The sequence below is a fragment of the Aethalodelphis obliquidens genome, unplaced genomic scaffold, assembly GCF_003676395.1.
Source record: "Aethalodelphis obliquidens isolate GAN/ISIS:26980383/991018 unplaced genomic scaffold, ASM367639v1 scaffold10, whole genome shotgun sequence".
In the NCBI taxonomy this organism is placed as follows: Eukaryota; Metazoa; Chordata; class Mammalia; order Artiodactyla; family Delphinidae; genus Aethalodelphis; species Aethalodelphis obliquidens.
Window position 1 is genome coordinate 6,450,633 of NW_020837954.1, and position 21,013 is coordinate 6,471,645.

The 21,013-nt window shown below is 37.3% G+C and overlaps 1 protein-coding gene and 1 pseudogene across 2 annotated transcripts in view; both read right to left on the reverse strand.

The window, feature by feature from the left end:
- PRKD1 (protein kinase D1) overlaps positions 1-21,013 on the reverse strand; it is a 334,650-nt gene that overhangs the window by 47,523 nt on the left and 266,114 nt on the right. For both annotated transcript variants that reach the window (XM_027110974.1, XM_027110976.1), the window contains 5 exons: positions 10,456-10,666; positions 10,236-10,313; positions 8,230-8,434; positions 3,953-4,076; positions 2,350-2,427 (listed from right to left, as the gene is read on the reverse strand). In XM_027110974.1, coding sequence (XP_026966775.1) covers positions 2,350-2,427; positions 3,953-4,076; positions 8,230-8,434; positions 10,236-10,313; positions 10,456-10,666 — 696 coding nt within the window. The remainder of the gene's footprint in view (positions 1-2,349; positions 2,428-3,952; positions 4,077-8,229; positions 8,435-10,235; positions 10,314-10,455; positions 10,667-21,013) is intronic.
- On the reverse strand, positions 833-1,493 carry LOC113622638 (thioredoxin reductase-like selenoprotein T; annotated as a pseudogene).

The following is a 21,013-nucleotide window of genomic DNA, read 5'->3' on the forward strand; positions in this document are numbered from 1 at the left end:
TTAAGGCACTGAAAATGAATCATACAATTTGATTTGATAGATGTTAATATAATAATATAGCTACATGAATAGTTTTAATGAGAAAAACCACAGACAGTGGTTTTAAAAGTAGTTGCTTTTTGTTTGTTTTGTTTTGTTTTTAACTTACATCTGCTTAGTTTTTTATTGAGTTAAGTATAAAAGCCCAGCTAATCAACTCATTAAATTGACAGTCAAGGCAGGACACTTGAACTACATTAACAGGATTTAAAAAGTGGTTGGTCTTTTAGTAGCTCTCTGGTAATCCCACACGCGCACACACACATACACAAATTTGTACAGTACTCTGGATATAGGATGTCCCCCCATCATCTTATATAATGTGCTGTTCACAATCTGCAGTATTTTGAAAACTATATAAATTGGACATGACCGAATTAGAGATGTCTGATAAACTCTTATAAAGTATTTGGGAACTTCAGCTCTAGTCCTGAAAAGATCAATTTTAACCTATAAAACAGGAAAATTCATATAAAATCACAAGACTTAACAGACATCTTTGGGAAAAAAAAATCAAATTGCAACTCAGTTTTCTACTTTTTCAAATATGACCGAGAGGAAAAGAAGTACAAGTAGTAATGTCTGCATTTTTTAAAAAAACTATTAACCGAGTGGACTTGGGGAAGAAAAAAAAAAAAACTATACAGTATTATTGCACTCCACGAATGTGCAGAATCCCAAGATGTGCCAGCACTGAAAAACTGCCTTGTGTTGAGGTTTTCCAAGAGGTACAACGAGCCTGCCAAGAAAGCATCTGGTCTGTACTAACGGCTTGCTGTCTTTCGTACAGGCCTTCACAATGTCACTCATGCTGCTCTTGCAAAAATCCCTTAATGTAAAAGAGTATTCAGTGCTGATAGGTGGGGCTATGATCGATGGTGTGGGATTGAATCCATATGCACATTGAACTTCATTTCATTGTCAAGAATTTGAACAAGCTGTTGCATGGATGGAAGGTGACCAGATTCCAGCTTAGACCACACAGGTACATCATTCAAAGTTATCTCAAATGCACCTGTTAACATACACTGGTTCTCAATCATGTTGCTCAAGAAGACCATCATGTGTGCAGAGACCTTATTTTCTTGGCCTCACTGCCAGATGCTAGGAGCTTGCATGCCAAACAAGGCAAAAGGATCCTTGCCAACAATTATTAAGCCTAATTACTAGGCTAGCTTGAAGACCGACAGGAAAGATGCTATGTGTCTATATATTGGTTGAGGGAGGTAATTCTCTCCTTCAATGAGAATGCCTGGGTACCGCTAGCTAACAATCTGCGTGTACTCCTAAAACACCCACCTATAACCTCAGGAAACACAAATCTCGAACTTGAGCAGTGGCCCCGTGGCGTACTGCATCTTTAATCTCTTGCCAGGCACGCCTCCCAGGTTGGCGGAGGCACAGCTCTGGACCACTGCTGACGCCGCCACCAGGAGAAGTAGCAGAAGTCCCATCTTAAAACAAGCCAGCCATTTCGGCCGCCCTCAGACTCTAAAAAGTAGTTGCTTTTAAGACAATATAGATACTAAAATAATTAATCACCACACTGTCTTCCAGGAGGTACAGAGTGACTAAGAAATAATAACTTTTAAAACAAATTTTTAATTGAAAAGTTAATGAGGTCTCCTTTTTCTGTTAGATCTGTGTAAAGGGGCCATGGAGAACGACACCAACTTTGCCTGAGCCTGCATTAATCTTGAAGGAGCAAGTATATACTGTCTTCAGTATGAATTTCTTTTGGAACCGTGTTTTACTGGGTGATAACGTTATATGACACCTGTATTATTTCATGTAGAGAGACAGAATGAAAATAGCTGACAAATCTTTTTCTAGAGGAAAGTGTTCCTTGTGAATATTGACAATACATGGAGAAATCATAAAATGTTTCTTAACCCCCAGTGACGTACGGCAAGGCTACAGATGCAAAACAAAACAAAGAAAGTTGGATAGAACAGATTTCAGGAATTTACTTTTCGCTAATATTCTGTGACCTTGAGTTTTCTAGTTAAATCATACATCTCTGCTAAAATAGTCAGTTAAGCTTCTTCTCTCCCCCTCCCCCTCCTGCCGCACCATCACATGGGGCCAGAAGCATTCCACAGGGATATTTGAAATTCACAGATGACTAACATGGGGTCACAACCTGATTCCCCGCAAATGTGTAAACTACAGAGAAGAAAAAATATCCCTTGGAGCAAGCTCCAAAAGAGTCATGTCTGTTGGATGTATTTTGTATTTCTGATACTCTACATTCCCATGAGAAAGAAAGAGGGGGTGTGAAACTTCAGTCAAGGAAAGAGCCACCCTTACCTTGTAGTACCTGCTTCCTGTGTCATTTTGAAAGAGGGTAATACATTTGCTATCCAATCTCCAATAGTGCCGTTTCCGCTGAAACAGAAGTTGGATTTAGTATCTTTTAAAAACTTAAAAAATATCCAAGATAGATAAAAATCAAAACATTTTCCCACTGGGGACATCAGACTCGATGGTGGAAAGTGCATGGGCTTTGGACCAGGAAGACTGACACTCAATTTCAAGACTCTAGAAGATGACTACTCAGCAAATGTGTGGTGAGTTTCTGTGTCTACATCCGAGAGTTATGAATAATAAAGGAGATGATGTGTTAGCACCCAAGCGGTGCCTGGTACTTACTGAATGTATAGTAAATAGAAAACTCCATTTTAAAATTTATTTGATGGCTTGAAGAGCTAAAAGTGGATTTGTAGCTGTAATAAAATAAAAAGGCTTAACGGGAGATACAATATTTATATATTCTTATTATCTTAGAACATAAGGCATGCCATGCTGATCCAGCCAGGTATTCTGGCTTCCATTAGAGATGGAAGAGCTCTGACTGTTACAGCAGAACTAAAGAATGTTCTGTAGGATGGCAAGGTTGACTCCATGGCATCAACTTAACAACACCAGGAGAGTGCATCAATAACTCAATTCTCTCTTAAGCTCACTGCAGATCTAAACTTCTATGATTTGGTGATCAGGTCCTTGTGTGTCTGTATGTGTGTATGTGTTTCTTCTTTTTAGGCCAAAATGCTCTGATACTATTCTTGGTCTCTTCCACACCTATCTTAGACCAGTCAAATACACTAAATATGCTTCAAATATTTTACCATGTCTAGGAAGGACTGGATAGTATTCAGTTGAGTCCTACAGTAAGTCATGTAAATCTCCCTCCAGAAGAGAAGGTTGAGATTATAGCTAGAGCGATTAGGTTATAGATGTCCATTTATCTAAAAAAATGATAAGAATCCTACAGCTAGGGGGTGATGAGGAAAACACTACCAATAGCTGAGAAAGAAGCTTAGCACTAAATGTCAATTAGCTTAACTGAAACATACATCAAATTTTTTCTCTCTTACACACAAACTCATTCATCAACTATTAGGAAAATAAGAAGTAATGAACTACTCAGACTATGTGAAAAAATTAAAATGTGTTGTCTTTTATCTAATAAAATATAGGATTCCTGTATTGAATAGGTCAGTTTTTAAGTGAACACCTAAGGATTTAAGAAGTATATAATAGTTATCATCGTTTCTTCTCTCCCTAAAATGCAGTGTTTCAAAAAAAAAACCTGAATCACAGAGGAGTGCTCTGAAAGCAAGCCTGTAAAATGACAGGCAAGACATTCAAGTTGTTTGGAAATCATCTCAAGTAATGGAGGGAAATGAGTTTGTTTCCCTGAGATTGCTGCCTACACTTTTTTCTAACTCCGTTGTTAGCTCAACTACTTGGGACACTCAGTGACTGTGAACGTGCTCCCCCAATCCGGTGCCCTGCCTGCACTGAGGTTTGCTCCTGGTAACCCAGACATCCCACAGTGTTGACAGGGCATCAGCAGCTCCTCTAATTAAAGCTCGCAAGACAAGAGAAAACTTCTTGCTGTGGATCTTACCAGTGTGTCCTTGCTGGTGTAGTGGACCATCCATCCTTCTTTCATCACCGTGCTGCTTTTCCTCTTCGTGTGTTTGACAGACTGCACTACTCTCATGAGTGGGATATTGTTGCTTGTTGATGGACTTGAAAAGTCAAAATATTTTAGGGAAGAAATGTTTTTAGATACAGATCTTCTTTTCCTGCATAAAACCTTATTTCAGCTATTTCAAAGTGAAAGTCAAAAAAAAATTTCGTATTCCATTTTTAGTGAACGGTACTGCCAGAGTACCCTAGTTCAGAATCTGGATTACTCTGAAGAGTGATAGGCGCTTGATATGTACACCTTAACAATCCCGAGGGAGGATAATAAGCTCCTCGGTTTTCAGGTTGAAGTGCATGGTGCTCAGTTTTGGGGTGAACATTGGGTAGATTACAGTTTTAGTGTATTGAGGCCACAGTATTCAGAATCACACATGAACGCTTGCTTGCTACATATTACAGCCATAATATTAATCGTTTAGAGATAATATCAGTTACTGTGAATTTCAGTCTCTCTCTGGATAATTTCACAAAAATTAGAATCTGCTGCTGAAACTGTCTTTTAAACAACTATTGCTCATGGAATTATGCCCATCCTTCATGTCTTTCCTTCTCTGTCTTTTCTGTCTGTGTCTTCCTCTCTCCTTCACTGCCCCCAACCACAGGCCCACCTGCCCACACCAATCTTTTGATACTAAAGAAATGTACACCTTTGAAAGACAGTGGGGTCATAAGACTAATATTTTCCAGTATTTAAAAAATATTTCTCATGCTATTGAATGGAATAAAATCCAATTATTTTATTGCTCTCCTCTCATGAACAATTTCAGTCAGTCAATGAATATGGTATTTGTAAAATGGACACAAAAGTTTCAATACACTTTATAACATAAATCAGAGGTTTGGAAACTATTTTTGTAAAGAGCCAGGTAATACATATTTCAGGCTTTGCAGAATACTTAACTTTGTCATTGTGGTGCAAAAGCAGACATAGCCATAGCTATGAACGGGCCTGGCTATGTTCCAATAAAACTTTATTACAAAACAGACAGCAGCCTGATTCGGGCCATAGTGTGCTGACCACTAATATAAAAAATGGGGATCATCTACAAATCAAAAAGTACAGATAATTAGATGACAAATATGAAACTCCACACACTTCTGAAATAAAATCAAGAACAGTAAGGTCCAGACGTATGTGATATCTGTAATAGGGACCAGCTATAAAAATAGATGGTGTCCGCTGAGGTTGATCCCTGATCTCTGTATGTGCACACAATGAGCTTTTTTTTTTTTAACGTCTTTATTGAAGTATAATTGCTTTACAATGGTGTGTTAGTTTCTGCTTTATAACAAAGTGAATCAGTTACACATATACATATGTTCCCATATCTCTTCCCTCTTGCATCTCCCTCCCTCCCACCCTCCCTATCCCACCCCTCTAGGTGGTCACAAAGCACTGAGCTGATCTCCCTGTGCTATGCGGCTGCTTCCCACTAGCTATCTGTTTTACATTTGGTAGTGTATATATGTCCATGCCACTCTCTCACTTTGTCCCGGCTTACCCTTACACAATGAGCTTTGAATGAATACTAACTTAGTAGTAAATTTGTCATTTGCACATATGTGTAACCCTCACATGCAAAAGAAAATGGGTCAAAGAATGAGGCAATACCAGGAAAGGACGCAAACTACATTTCTCCAAGGGAATCCCGACCTCCTAATTCCAAAGTTAGGAGTCTCCTCCATAGTACACAGCTCATTTATAAACAAATTATAGACATACCTTGGAGATATTGCAGGTTTGGTTCCAGATCACGGAGATAAAGCAAATATGGCAATAAACCGAGTCACATGAATTTTTTTTGGTTTCCCAGTGTATATATGTTATGTTTATACTATACTGTGGTCTACTAAGTGTGTAATAGCATTATGCTTAAAAAAAACAATATATCTAGCTTAATTAAAAATTAGTTTATTGCTTTAAAAAATGCTAACCATCACCTCAGCCTTCAGGGGAGATATAATTTTTTTGCTGGTGGAGAGTCTTGCCTTGTTGTTGATGGCTGTGGACTGATGTGGATGGTGTTGGCTGAAGGCTGGTATGACTGTGGCAATATCTTAAAATAGGACAACAATAAAGTCTGCAGCATTGATTGACTCTTCCTTTCACGAATGATTTCCCTGTAGCACGCAATGCTGTTTTATAGCATTTTACCCACAGAACTTCTTTCAAAATTGGAGTCAATACTCTCAAACCCTGCTACTGCTTTATCAACTAAATGTATGTAATATCCTAAATCCTTTGTTGTCATTTCAACAAACTTCACAGAATCTTCACCAGGAGTAGATTCCATCTCAGGAAACCACTTCCTCTGCTCAATCCTTAAAGTTTTATCATGACATTGCAGTCACATCTTCAGACTCCACTTCTAATTTTAGTTCTCATGCTATTTCCACCACATCAGCAGTTACTTTCTCCATCGCAGTCTTGAACCACTCAAAGTCATCCATGAGGTTTGGAAACAACTTCTTCCAAACTCCTGTTAATGTTGATATTTTGACCTCTTCCCATTAATCATGAATGTTCTTAATGGCATCTGAATGGTGAATCCTTTCCAGAAGGTTTTCAGTTGACTTTGCCCAGATCCATCAGAAGAACAGCCATCTATCTATGGCAATGATAACCTTACAAAATGTATCTCTTAAATAATAAGACGTGAAAGTTGAAATTGCTCCTTGATCCATGGGCTGCAAAAATGGATGTTGTGTTAGCAGGCATGAAAGCAACATGAATTTCACTGTCCATCTCTGTCAGAGCTCTTGGGTGACCAGGTGCATTGTCAGTGAGCAGTAGCATTTTGAAAGGAATATTTTTTTCTGAGCAATAAGTCTCAACAGCGGACTTAAAATATTCAGTAAACTATGTTGTAAACAGATATGCTGTCATCCAGGCTTTGTTGTTCCATCTACAGAGCATAAGTAGAGTGGATGTGGCATAATTCTTAAGGGCCCTAAGATTTTCAGAATGGTAAATGAGCATTGGTTTCAACTTAAAAGTTACCAGCTGCAGAGTCAGCCTGTCCTTTGAAGCTCTGAAGCCAGGCATCGTCTTCTCTCTAGCTGTGAAAGTCCGAGATGGCACTGTCTTCCAATATAAGGCTGTTTCATCTACATTGCAAATGTGACGTTTAGTGTAGCCACCCTCATTTATTATCTTAGCTAGGTATTTTGGTAACTTGCTGAAGCTTCTATATCAGCACTTCATGCTTCCCCCCTTGTACTTTTATGCTATGGAGATGGCTTATTTCCTTAAACGCCGTGTAAATCAATCTCTACTAGCTTCAAAGTTTTCTCCCGCAGCTTCCTCACCTTCCTCAGCTTTCACAGACTTGAAAAGAATTAGGATCTTGGTCTGGATTAGGCTTTGCTTTAAGGGAATGTTGTGGCTGGTTTGACCTTCTATCAAGACCACTGAAACTTTTTCCTTCAGCAATAATGTTGTTTTGCTTTCTTATTATTCACGTGTTTGCTGAAGTAGCACTTTTAATTCTATGAAGAACTTTTACTTTGCATGACAACTTGGCTGACTGTTTAGCTCAAGAGGCCTAGCTTTTGGCCCATCTCAGCTTTCGACATGCTTTCCTCACTAATCTTACTTATTGCCAGCTTTTTATTTAAAGGGAGAGACGTGTGACTCTTCCTTTCACTTGAACACTGAGAGGCCATTGTAGTGTTTATTAACTGGCTTAATTTCAATATTGCTGTATCTCAGGGAATAGAGAGGCCAGAGGAAGTGGAGAGAGACTGGAGAATGGCTGGTTGGTGGGGCAGTCAGAACACACACACCATTTATCGATTAAGTATACTGTATTACACTGGCATGGTTTGTGGTGTCCCAAAACAATTACAATAGTAACCTCAAAGACTGCTAAACACAATTTACCCTAACTAATATAATAATAAGGAAAAAGTTTGAAATCTTGTAAGAATTACCAAAATGTGACACAGAGACACAAAGTGAGCACACGCTGTGGAAAAAATGGCACTGATAGATGTGCACTACCCTAGGTTGCCACAAACCTTCAATTTGTAAAAAAAACGGAATACCTTTGAAGTGCAATAAAGCAATAAGACGAGGTATGCCTGTGAATGCACACTTTAAGTTTATAACAGATAAAAATATCAAAGAGCTTCAAAAAGTACATACCACTCGGGGTTCCCCTGTTTGGCCAAGGCTGGGGTTGCAGCCCTCACCTGATGGTTCTGTTGGAGTCCTCGTGGTCTGGGTCTGGATCCTGCATCTCCCCACTGTCGTTCTGGCACTCTGCCATGACCATCTCAGCATCTTGGACCATTGCCTCTTCCATGTCATCCATGAGCCCACTGTTTCTTTCACTGTCATTGTCATCGCTCCCTTCTTCCATGACTACATCAGACTCTGCCCCAGGGCTAAGCAAATCTAAAAAATTGTTTTGTGCCCATGAAGATAAGCCTGGAATCCTGGAGCCAGGACTTAAGAGAAAGTTAGGCAATCTTAAAGCAAATCAACTGGAAGCCCTAAAAATATAGTTATGTGAAGAATTTTTCTTTTCTTTCACTTTCCTTTTAAATTTTAGTTCATCGTCACCTGAATGAATGAGAGGATGAATATATAATTTTACAAGCAGATGCTCGTTTTTTGTGCCCCTAAGCCTAAAAGCATGAAAAGTCATGGGAAGCCTTGGAAGGAAGCCAAGGGTGAGACAGAAACAAAGTGCTAGGAAGCAAAGTGATACCAGGCACCAGTGAAGAGGATACGAATCTTATTTCAGTAGTACAGCCCTGGTGGGAAAAAGAAATACATGGGAGGATGTGGGAAACTTTGACATGCAAGAACACTCAAGGTCACTGATTCTTGATATTCCAGTAACTTTTAAAATCATGGATTCTAATATATGGTCACATAAGCCTAAGATATTTGATATTCGAAGTAATATTGAATCCTGTCATTACATAGCTGATGGTAATGTAGTAAATTATAATTACTTACTAAGGCAAAGTACTTACTTTAAAGTTAGAAAACAGATTGATCAGAGACCCTAGCCTGCCAAGCTTGGAAAATGCACATTTTTCCAGATTTTTCTGACTGTATGGAAAAATGCAATTTCAAATTAATCAACATAACATAAACTACACTGTTTCCCTTTGGTTCTAGTTATCAAGTACACATTGACATTTCCTGGGCCTGAACAAAATCAATACCATATGCCACAGAAAGCGGGAAGATTGCCAAGCTTTTGAGTTTGGCAGCTAATTCATGCATCTTGAAGCCAGAAACTACTATGGGAATGTTTTCCTAGAGAGCTTTCTCTTCTTCTTCTAGAGAAGAAAGTTGGAGAACATACATAATCACTTGTTCTTCAGGATTTTAGCAACAGAAATACTCAACCTGTTCCTCCAGTCTTTTATCACCAGTTTTCTTCCCAGAGGAATCAGCAAACTGATAACAGACTGAAAATATAACACAGTCTACTATCTATGGAAATAGTCAGCCTGGGACACTAAGTCAAATATTTTGGTCAGAATCCATCAGGAATTCTACCAGGGAAGAAAATGAGAGCTGTTCCTTTAGGACATAGCGTTTTTCTTAGAATTCCTTCAATCTTAATTTATACAATTAAAGTTTTCCCAAAGGAATATTCCCCAATATAGAAAAGGATATGTAGTTTTTAATTGTCTAAATTAAAGTTCCTTTATTATTATTAAAGATGCGGGTTAACAAGCACATACATAATGAGAATAGTAAGCAGGTGGAGGAAGAAAGTTGTAACTATTTCCTGGTAGGTCAATTTCTGTGATTCTTCCCTTCCTTGACAGACAGGGAAGAAAAGTTAACTTCTGTCTCAATGCTGGGAATGAAAAGGATGGAGGATGAGACTGATAGCTATAACTGGGGGGCATTCCAACAATTTCTACGCTTCTGAATGAACTAGAATAGGTGTAGAAAAATAAGAGAGCTGGGGAAGAAATCCTGGATATCCACGTTTTCAGTACTAGCTGGTTCACCATGTAAAAATCAAGAAAATCTCTGGTCTTTATCACAACGCAATGATGGGTGCTTTTTTACAGTAAAGTAGGACAGAGGCCGTAATTTACTTTGGTTTGGGTCACGAGTATCTGAATGGAAGAAATTAAAAGTAAAAAAATCCCGCTAAGTCCTAACTGACACATGCCTTAAGAGGGAAAAGAAGCATAGATGTGACAGCTGACCTTTTACCTACCTCCGTTAATGGTCACTTCGCCAAGGCAGTTGTTGGGTACTTTTGGTGCACAACGTTTATGACAGTTGAATCTGCAATCTAATCACAATCATTTTAAAAGAAAACAAATCAAAACCAAGCATGCATCAGAAAGAGAAGGTGTGGGAAAAATAGTCATTTCAAATAGGTGAGGCTCAAACTTCGGCGGTTGACAAATACTTGGTGGCAAGATCGTCCTTACCTTTGCACTGCAGGCCCTGCCTGAAGAGCCCCTTGAGAAGCTTCTTGCAGTACTGGCACACAGTGGGCCGGGTGTAGGAGTGGATGACGAAAGTGTGCGGCACTTTAACTTTGGACAGCAAGATCTTGTCGAGCTGGATGGGTCGTCCAATGTATGACTGGGAATTCGACCTCTTCTCTCGACCAATGAATGACTCTGATGGTGACTTTTGCTATATGTTTGAAAAACAATAAAGGACAATAAGATATAAGAGACTATCTGATTTATATATTTATATATTTTTATTTTCATTTTTTTAAATTTTATTTTCCAACAAAAGGTCTCATATATTCATTATTGAGCCAAAGCACTAGTGCAGAAATACTGACACAAAGAGAAAAATCATTTTCCCAATAAAGCACATCCAGCTGTTCATATAGTAGTGATGTTCTCAGAGTGATATGGTAAGATGCAAGTGACCCTGACACAGCATAATATATTTGTGTATTTTTAAATTGCCTTTTATTTTACTATTGTATTTAGTGGTTTGATCCTTAAGAATGTGAGAGGAATAAACTAAAACTATGTTTCTGTTCATTAATGTCATTTATTTCCCCTTAATTTATTTTTTGAGTTACTTTATTTTTAAAGTATGAAAAGAAGAGAATTGGAGATCAAACTATTTGAACCTTACTTCTAGGACTTTCAAATAATTTGCAGCTTTTCAATTTCATTAGTTTAATGCAGAAATATAAAGTTGAAAGCAAACCAAAAAATCGTTCTTAATCCCACTCCATATATTACTTCATTGACATTTTCTAAAGTTTTACATATAGGAAATGCAAGCAGTTCAGGAAGATAAAAAATGAAAAGTAAATTCCCCCAATCTGTCCAATCTAGTACTTCACATGAACAGGGCCTACAGCTTCTTTGAATTCCCTCCAAGAAAAAAATGAATATAATTTAAAATTACTCCTCAACCATAAAAGTAAAGGGTTAAAATTATACTATCATTTATATAATTGAAAAACATAGTGACTACTGGATTATATAAGACACACAAATATTAATGTTTCAGTTACAATTATATCTCTGTGCACTCTTGTTTCTCATTTTGTAATTAATCAGCCCAGTACATAGATTAAAAAAAATAAATGAAGTGAAGTAAGTCATAAAGAGAAAAAAAACATCGTATATTAACGCATATATATGGAATCTGAAAAAGTTGGTATAGACGATCTTATTTACAAAGCAGAAACAGAGACACAGACACAGAGAACAAACATATGGATACCAAGGGGGAAAGGGGAGATGGGATGAATGGGGAGATTGGGATTGACATATATACACTATTGTATATAGTATCATATATACACTAATGATACTATGTATAAAATAGATAACTAATGAGAACCTACTGTATAGCTCAGGGAACTCTACTCAATGCTCTGTGATGACCTAAACGAGAAGGAAGTCAAAAAAACAGGGGATATATGTATACGTATAGCTGAGTCACTTTGCTGTACAGTAGAAACTAACACAATATTGTAAGGCAACTATATTCCAATAAACGTTTTTAAAAAAATAAAATAAAATAAATTTAACTGTGTTTACAATGTTTTTGAACAATTTCATGGTATCTCTTGATATCATGGAAATGTACTTGGGAATCATCAGGAAAAATAATCATTGGAATAAAAGAACTGAATTACTTTTTAACAGTTATTATAATTATATATCTCATTTACTAAGCTCTTAGCTTAGTATTAACTCTTAATAATCCCTGTGTTAGGCACCTTACAAGACAGGCCTGGTTATCTATAGTTGAGGATCTAAGCTCATAAAGTTTAAATATACTCTTTTGGGTCAAATGCTAATAAACAGTGGAGCCAAAACATGAACCTACACTTGTCTGCTTCTAGAGCCCTTGTATTATCACATTACTCAGTTAATTTCTAATTTGAAATAATTACTGATGAGAAACAAATCATATTTACAGACAATTTCCATCCTTTTCAATGCCTATCTGCATCAAAAGGTAATACCATTTATTACCAAATGGGAAATTTTTGATTTGCAGATTCACCAGCTGCAATAAAAAGAAATTTGAGATGAGGTTCTGCTTAGGGATATTATGTCTACAGTTACATTTATAATTTCAATTCCATAAAATAAAACTACAAAGCATAATTATTCTAGAAGGGCTCAACTCTTGCAGAGAGATCTAGGGCACTTTTAAAGATGAGCCAAAGGTTTGCCAAACCAGAATCATAAATATATTGAATAAATATCTTCAATGGAATTGAATTTTACTGGAAAATAATTAAATTTGTAGGGTTAGGTCCCTGCTTTAACTATATCCAATGGGCCAGTTTTAAGCATACACTAAAATGAAAAGTGATATTTTTCCATAGTTGGAAAGTTTCAACACTCAGAGTAAAAGCTGACATGATGTCACACTTTCTTAGCAGACTTAAAATGTTCTCAGATTTGGAAAATCATATGAAAAGTTGACCAAATCACCTTTCAGTTACTTTCCTTAATTAAAGAGACCTAATTCTTGGCTGTGTTAACAAAACCAGTTTAATGTAGGACTTACTCAGTATACCATGGGGCAAATTCACTTAGAAGAGCAAGAAGCAATCTGATAAAACTGAATGTTTTCTTTTCATCCAACGTGATAACATTCACATAAACACTGCCATAAACTACAAGAACCAGAATTATTCTTGAGAAGTCATTTCATTTATTACCTTCAAGGCAAGATTACATAAGGAATTTTAAAACGTTACACGAGTTTAGGGAAAAGAAATTGGCTGTTACTTTGTGGCCCAGAGTCCTTACTTGTAAAACAAACAGAAAATTGTAAACAAACAGAAAAATAAGATCTTATGAAACAAGGCCATTGACCTGTAATATAAATTTATATTTATAATATCTATCTATATATCACTGTTTACATAAATGTTCAAAAACCATCATTTCTGGAATCCTGCCAATTATTCCTTCCAATAATATGAAAGCAAACTAAATGCTTCTAAGGCTTTTCAGAATCAGTGATAGATTTTGATTAATAATTCATATTCAGTTACTATTTTAAGAACGTTACTAGTTGTAATTTCAATTTTTATGTGAAGTTTTATTTGAAGGTATATACATCAGAAATCCACAATTACAGTATTTTTGTTTGATGCATCAAGCTACAGAGTAGGCGAAAATTCAGAAATTAGTAATTTTAAATGAAACAGGGGATGGTTTAAAAAATCTCACTGATCTAAATCCAACTAGCTTGGACTTTAAGATAACTTCAGTATGAAAGTAGACTTAGCAAGTCAAAGGGTAATATTGATTTAAATAATAGCTTTTATGGATGTTATGCATTATTATGCAAAGTAAAGAGATATGGTATCATTGTATTTCTTCATTAACTTCATTTTATTTTTTATTTATTTGTAGATTTTTATACTTAATTATAATATGTATAGAACTTTACAGTTTTAAATAAAATCTTTAATTCTGGTAAAGAGAAAACTCTCTCTTACCCATCAACACTAGTTTTACTAGGTTAACTAAATGGTGTTTAAATTCATTTCCACTGTTACTTGCTGCTCCAGTTTGGCACTGTGTGTTTGGTGAACCTGGGCAATCTGCAGAATGAGTGTTTTTTTTTTTTTTTTTTAAGGGAACAGGGAGGAAAGTTGAAATGTTTTGGAAAGGGAACAGCAACATTTTGTTTCATTCTGCTTCATTATTCTGTGCAGGACAAAAACTGGCTCAAAACTCTGAACAGCTATAAAATTCTCTTCTCTATAATTATGGTAGGCACTTGCAGGAGGATGTGCTTCTAAAAATTTACATTTTTACATTAGCCACTGGTCCTATGAACTGTTCTCTTCCTGAGTGGAGGAGTTTGGATCACATTACAGGTGTGGAACTTTTGTGAGAACTGACATCACTGTACAATATGGTATTGGGATGGATTGATGTAAATGATCGGATTTGGCAAATTATAGATGACGAAAAGTATAAAGATCTCTTGTTCTCATTGTAAGAGGTATCACATCATAGATGAGAGAGAATACGAGAACAAAAAAATGATGAAAGCTGAATTTAAAGGCGGGATTAGATATTAAATAAAGATTATACAGATTAAACTTTTTTTAAAAGACTGTGGTGTCCTGAAGTGTCTGTAACATCCTCATGCTAACAATATTTCATTTGAAATGACTGCCAAAGTTAAAACTATATGCACTGAACACCTACTTACAGAGGCAATGCATCTTGCTTTTCTAGAGACTGAATCTGTTTTTTAACTTGGTGTATTAAATTGATGACTCAGCAAGTTTGGAACCATCCCAGGAAATGACTGGTTAGATTACATTATGGAAACTCCAACTGCCAGCACATCTTTAAACATTCAACAGGACCATGAAACAATTTCCCAACAAGGTATATTCCACTTCACAGTTCAAAATGAATTCTCTTTATTAGTTAAGCTAGAAAACAGAGGGGAAAAATGGCCCTTACTTGTGGTTTCTTGTCGTCATTTATGGAAAAATCAAACATAAGACTTCCTGAGAGATGAAAGTCACTGTCTAAAAAACAAGATTCAAATAAAAACTTCTCCACTATTAAGATATTTATGTTTATTAACTAAAATCCATTTCACAGACCCATATTGGGGACTGGATTTGGGGTGACATAAACTCCCCTTGAATCAAAGAGAAATAGAAAAGTAGAGAACACTTTAGTGTACGTGTTGACATCACTTTTTGGACTCCGCATTTTTGGGACTCTTTTTGGTCTTAATCATAAAGCTCCTAAGGGAAGGACACAATAAGCTCCTAAGGGAAGGACAACGTCTTAATCATGTTTGTCCTCTGTTAATGGAAAGAAGTGCCTGGTAAAGATAAGTAATAAGCATTGCTTGAACTAAACAAAAATGAATGTCTTCAAGCAATAAATGCATGCAAATAATGGATGAGACATTTCAATAGAGATGTTCAAAATACAGACTGTTAATATAAGCTTTTAAAAAAATTTAGTATTACATGCACTGTAACATTGACACACTTGCTCTACAGGGTTTCAATTTTAAGTGAGTACAATTGACTAAGGAATGTTTTCCACTGGAACTGTTCTCTGTACTTGTCTACCTGCTCCTCGTCCCTACTTGGCATCTCCAACATGAAAACAAAATCTGTCAGAACCCTTTTGCTCTGGAAAGAGGACAGGTGACAAGCTCAAATATCAATAATACCTGTAGGCTGCTAATACTAATGGGTGTCAGGGATGCAACAGAGAATGGTGGAGACTACAGTAAATCGGAGAGGACAGGCTCGGTTGAAAAGGGATGGATCAAAGACTGCTAATGGCTGTGAGTATGAAAGCCCTATGTTTCCTGACCTCTTAGTTTTGCAAAAGAAGCAGAAGATCTAGTTGCTTTATGAAATAACTCTATTTCTCGACATTAGCGACTCTGAAAAAATTCTGAAACGTTGTGCCAGTCAACTGATTTGGGGAATAAATCTGGTCATGGGGAGTCTGAGACCTCTGAACTAGATCACGACATAAAACACTTTCTATAACCTTTGTAGGTGCCAGATTCTTTTCGTAGCACTTTACATTCATCAACTCATTTAAACCTCATGACCACCAGGTTTTTTAAAGATAAGGAAACTGAATCATAGAGAGACTACATCATTTGCCCAAGATCGCACAGCCCATAGAAGCAGAACTATGAACTAAGGTATTCTTTTTTTTTTTTTTTTTGCGGTACATGGGCCTCTCACTGTTGTGGCCTCTCCTGTTGCGGAGCACAGGCTCCGGACGCACAGGCTCAGCGGCCATGGCTCACGGGCCCAGCCGCTCCGCGGCATGTGGGATCTTCCCGGACCGGGGCACGAACCCGTGTCCCCTGCATCGGCAGGCGGACTTTCAACCACTGCGCCACCAGGGAAGCCCCAGGTATTCTTGTTCCAGATGATAATAATGATTCCTCTCTTTATAGCCTCTCCCAGTTCTCACATCCCCTGGTTTTATGCTAATATAAAAATAGAAAGTATTTTCTTCCCTTCATTTAAGTCATGAAGGAAGAGTTCACAGGAAACAAGAAAAATCAAGTAATAGTATGTTCTACTTGCCAAAATGCAAAGTGAAAATATTGTGAACCCCTTAACCTTGACCTACAGAAGAGACTTTCAAGCGACTTGTCTGTGCCCAGAGGATAGCATCTGAGTCATGCACGTTTTCTAGAACATAATGATTAGCATAATACACAGCCTCTATTGTATAAGTATCACTCAGTTGCCTGCCAACTTTCCTGTTCAGGTGCTGTTATGCTTAAAAGATACCAGCACAGCTATGTGAAACACAGCCAACCAAACATTAATCTTTTATTCTAGAAGTTTTAAGATCTAGCATTTTTTGATTATCAAAGAACTGTGCAGAATAGCACCTTGTAACAGTTTGCTCCTACTGCCATCCAGATGGATCTATGTAATTTAACAAGTGCTTACTGGGACAAGTCCTACCTAAAGGCTCAAGTCAGATGCTACAGGACATACAAGGACCAGTAAATAACAGTCTCTGTGCCCAATGAGTTTACTATTCAATAGAATTCTGGACACAACATAACTGTTACTATCAACAACATGTGCTCTTCCCTTCTATAGGCATAGATGGTTCTGTCTCATTCTTCAGATTCCAGGTCATATATCACCTTCTCCAGGACGCCTCCAGATCACCTCACTTCCTGCCCACATCCCCTCCACTCTGTGGTACTCTCTGGCACATCATCATGTCCCCTCCAGAGCCATTACTGCAGAGCACAACTACCTTATTTACCTCTTTGTTTATTAGGTTTTTACTGTCTCCCTTCAGTAGAATATAAGTTCCATGAGAAGGGGAACTTGACAATTTTGTTCATCACTGTATCACCAACTTCTGGAATACTGCCTCACACAGAATAAGTGCCCATATGTATGAAGGTTCGAAGAAAAGATAAACCACTTCCATGACGGAGATAAAGGGGTCATTCAGAAAAGGAGTTTCCTGAAGAAGAGGCATTGGGTGTGGATCCTGAAGTGAGTCTTGCCATGCAATGACTATGTTGACTATTATCAGCAGTTAAAATTCTGTTTAGGACAACTCAGTCCTCCTAATCTTCAGACTGCCTAGAGATTTCTTTTATACGCTCTGAAACCTGTTTATCCCACTTGGAAATGATTATCTAATGCCACCCATTGTCACTGCTAGTAAAACACGGCTGTGAATGCTTAGTCTGAGGCTATTTTACGAAGCAAAAAAGAAACAATCGACTTCTGTCAACAACACCGAGATGAATATTTCACCTCAGACATGGGGAGTCCAGGCTCCCAGCACAGAGCAGTTCTTGGGCAACAGACAAGTTTGAAGACCCCTGGGAATTGAGGTTCACATATGAACATGTGAACATGGCATGTTGCCATGCCCTGTAGTTCGCTGAGTAGAGGTACGGTGTTTGGCGAGTTTTAAATTGTTCAGTGCTATTCTGTTACAGTTCTGATTCTACAGGCCTTGAACTACCTGCCAAGTGTGCCAGATAAATGAGTTTGGTTCCTCAGTTGGATACCCTAAATATGTAGCATAAATAAAATCTAATCAACACCTTTTCATAACAGTGAAAAGGACTGCCACAGAGCAGGAATAAAAAAAAGTGTGCCCCCTGCTTAGTGGGGATGGCTGCTGTTTTACAGTGGAGAATCCATTGTTAATGTTTGCAGCAATTTGTGAAAGATTTCATAGTAACAACATATATAATCTCTTATTAAAAATACACGGTGATCTGGATTTGCTGAGTGCTGAAGCAGTCTTAGAAGTTACATTAACTTTTATACTGCCTCACTCTTTTTAAGTAAACAGAAATGAAGGATAAAGGAACCTTACTATTTTCTTAAGCAATCCACCTTTTCCAGGGAAAGCACTAGACCCTTGGAGAACTTGTTACAAATTACATGCACTGTTCTTTCAAAATGTCAGTTACTGACATCTTCCAAATCTCTGGGTTCCTGGAGGAAAGGGGAAACATAATACAAGTACTGCCTCTCCTTATCCTTGAAGGCAATGCAACCTTAACTCCACACACTATACATTCATAAAATAAAAAAGCATTTCCGCTGAGGAAGAAGATAACTCTGCATGTCAACAAGTTGAGGGCTTCGACTGTCATATAGAAAGTGAACTGGAAGGTAAGCAGATCATGTGGAAAATTCAAAAGTGATTTTAGGGACACATATTCTCATGGTATTTAACCTTGACTGAATTGATGGGCGCCTGGCCTCGGTTTACGAGCTAACGGGAAAGCTGAATGAAATAATCTAGAAAGAGATTTTCCCAGCGATTACTGCCTTGGAGCTTAGTAGTCATGATTGGTGAGGAATTTAAGGAGCAGAGACTTAAATCTGACAGGCCTGGCATGACATTAGATGGACACAGACAGCCGCTAAGCAAATGCCTATTACTGGTAACTGGGTGCGTGGGGGGGTTGCTTTGCATCTTAAAGCAGAGAGCAATGTTTTGTGTCTTAAGTCATGGCAGTGCAGAGTGTTACGGAGGCCAAGGTACCTTCCCGATGTGAGTGCAGGCCCTTCAGAGACTTCACTAAAGATCCATTTGTTCCAAAGACCTGTATGTTTGTAACTGTGGACAAGTGGTACTTGATGTCCTCTTCCCCAGTGGAATTCATGAAGAACTCTCCAGCTGTGTTCGTACTTAGAATTACACACCTGGAAGTCTATGTTCAGAACATGAAATAATAATGTACAGATGACAAGCCAGACAAATTGAATGAAATCAGGCAACAGCTGATTAATAGCACATCAAAGAAGGCCTCACACTCTTAATTTTACTGATGGGCTCCTTCCCGACAAATGCACCACTGCACATACTCTTCTGCCTCTCAGGAGGTGGAAAAGTGCCAGTTAAATAATTCTTGGATGTCTTTTCCTCACTGCAAGTATACACTGCCCAGGTTTGAATTTAGAGAACTAGTCTGTACAATCATCAAAAGAAATCTTGCAATATCTGGCTAACGTACTGGATGTCACGGTTCATATTTAAATGGAAAAACAACTTCTTAATTCAGATGAATCACCAGGATTCCTGGAACTCCAGAACACAAGCATAACAATTAAAGTGTCTACCTCTAGACAGACTTTTGCTACTTTGGAAAATATCCTGGTAAATATTTATTGGGCCAGAAATTTCACCATAGTTTCATTAGAAACAACCTTTTTCCCCAGTATTTGCTCATTTGAAAAGAATCTGCCTTAACTATTATAAAGTGTATCAGGATCATACCCAATTACAGATAGGTAATGCAATAGTGGTATTCTCTTGTCTTTACTTATTTATTGATGAACAGAAACAGCAACTGAATGACTCATTTTGGGGGGAGGTTTTCTAGGAGAGTATGCAGACAAGAGTTCCTTTTACTACAATACTTGTCTGAATTAAATGTGACTCAGGAAACTCTATAAAAATAATAGTGGTTTATGGAAAAGTATTATTTAGAAAATACGCACCCTCACATAAAAAGGTAAACTGAATATCGTCCAAATTTTGTAAAAACTAAAGGATGTGAAGGGTAAACAGTCAAACATAGAGAAAGCTTCTGGAATGAGCAATGTATTTCCTAATAATATCTTACTATAAGGCAGTCTGACTGTTAAGAATTACCAAGAAGACTAGTCTAGAAGCATTTAATTTCACCAAAAAAAAAAAAAGAAAAAAAATTCTCTCTCGAGCCTCTTAACTTCAAAGCTGTAATAGTAAATGCTTCCTTAAAGACATTTAAAAATATTTAAAATAACTTCAGTAAAGTTCTTAAATTTTAAAAAAACTCCATAAGGCCTACTTAACTTAAAAAAATATTGTGTCATCATTGTATCCTGTCGTTGCAAAGGACACCAGTGTCTTTAATTCTGCTTCATTTTCTACCTTGACTTCAGCTCATTTACGTCAAGAAAAGACTATTCTCTTGAATCATTTGAAAAGAATATTATGTTTAATCTGCCTACATTGATTTATTTTCAATAGTATTCCATGTAGAGTAAGATAATGAGTGAAAATGTTTTCTCTGTATTAAAATATCGGTATGGGAAAAAGCCATGAAAAACACATGTAAAACTGAAAATATACTTCCATCACAGATTAACAGATAGAGGATTACTATCACAATATATATTCAATTAAAGACCTAAATGTAAGGCCAGACACTATAAAACTCTTAGAGGAAGACACAGGCAGAACACTCTATGACATCAATCACAGCAAGATCCTTTTTGACCTACCTCCTAGAGAAATGGAAATAAAAACAAAAATAAACAAATGGGACCTAATGAAACTTCAAAGCTTTTGCACAGCAAAGGACACCATAAACAAGACAAAAAGACAACCCTCAGAATGGGAGAAAATATTTGCAAATGAAGCAACTGACAAAGGATTAATCTCTAAAATATACAAGCAGCTCATGCAGCTCAACATCAAAAAACAAACAACCAAAACCAAAAATGGGCAGAAGACCTAAATAGACATTTCT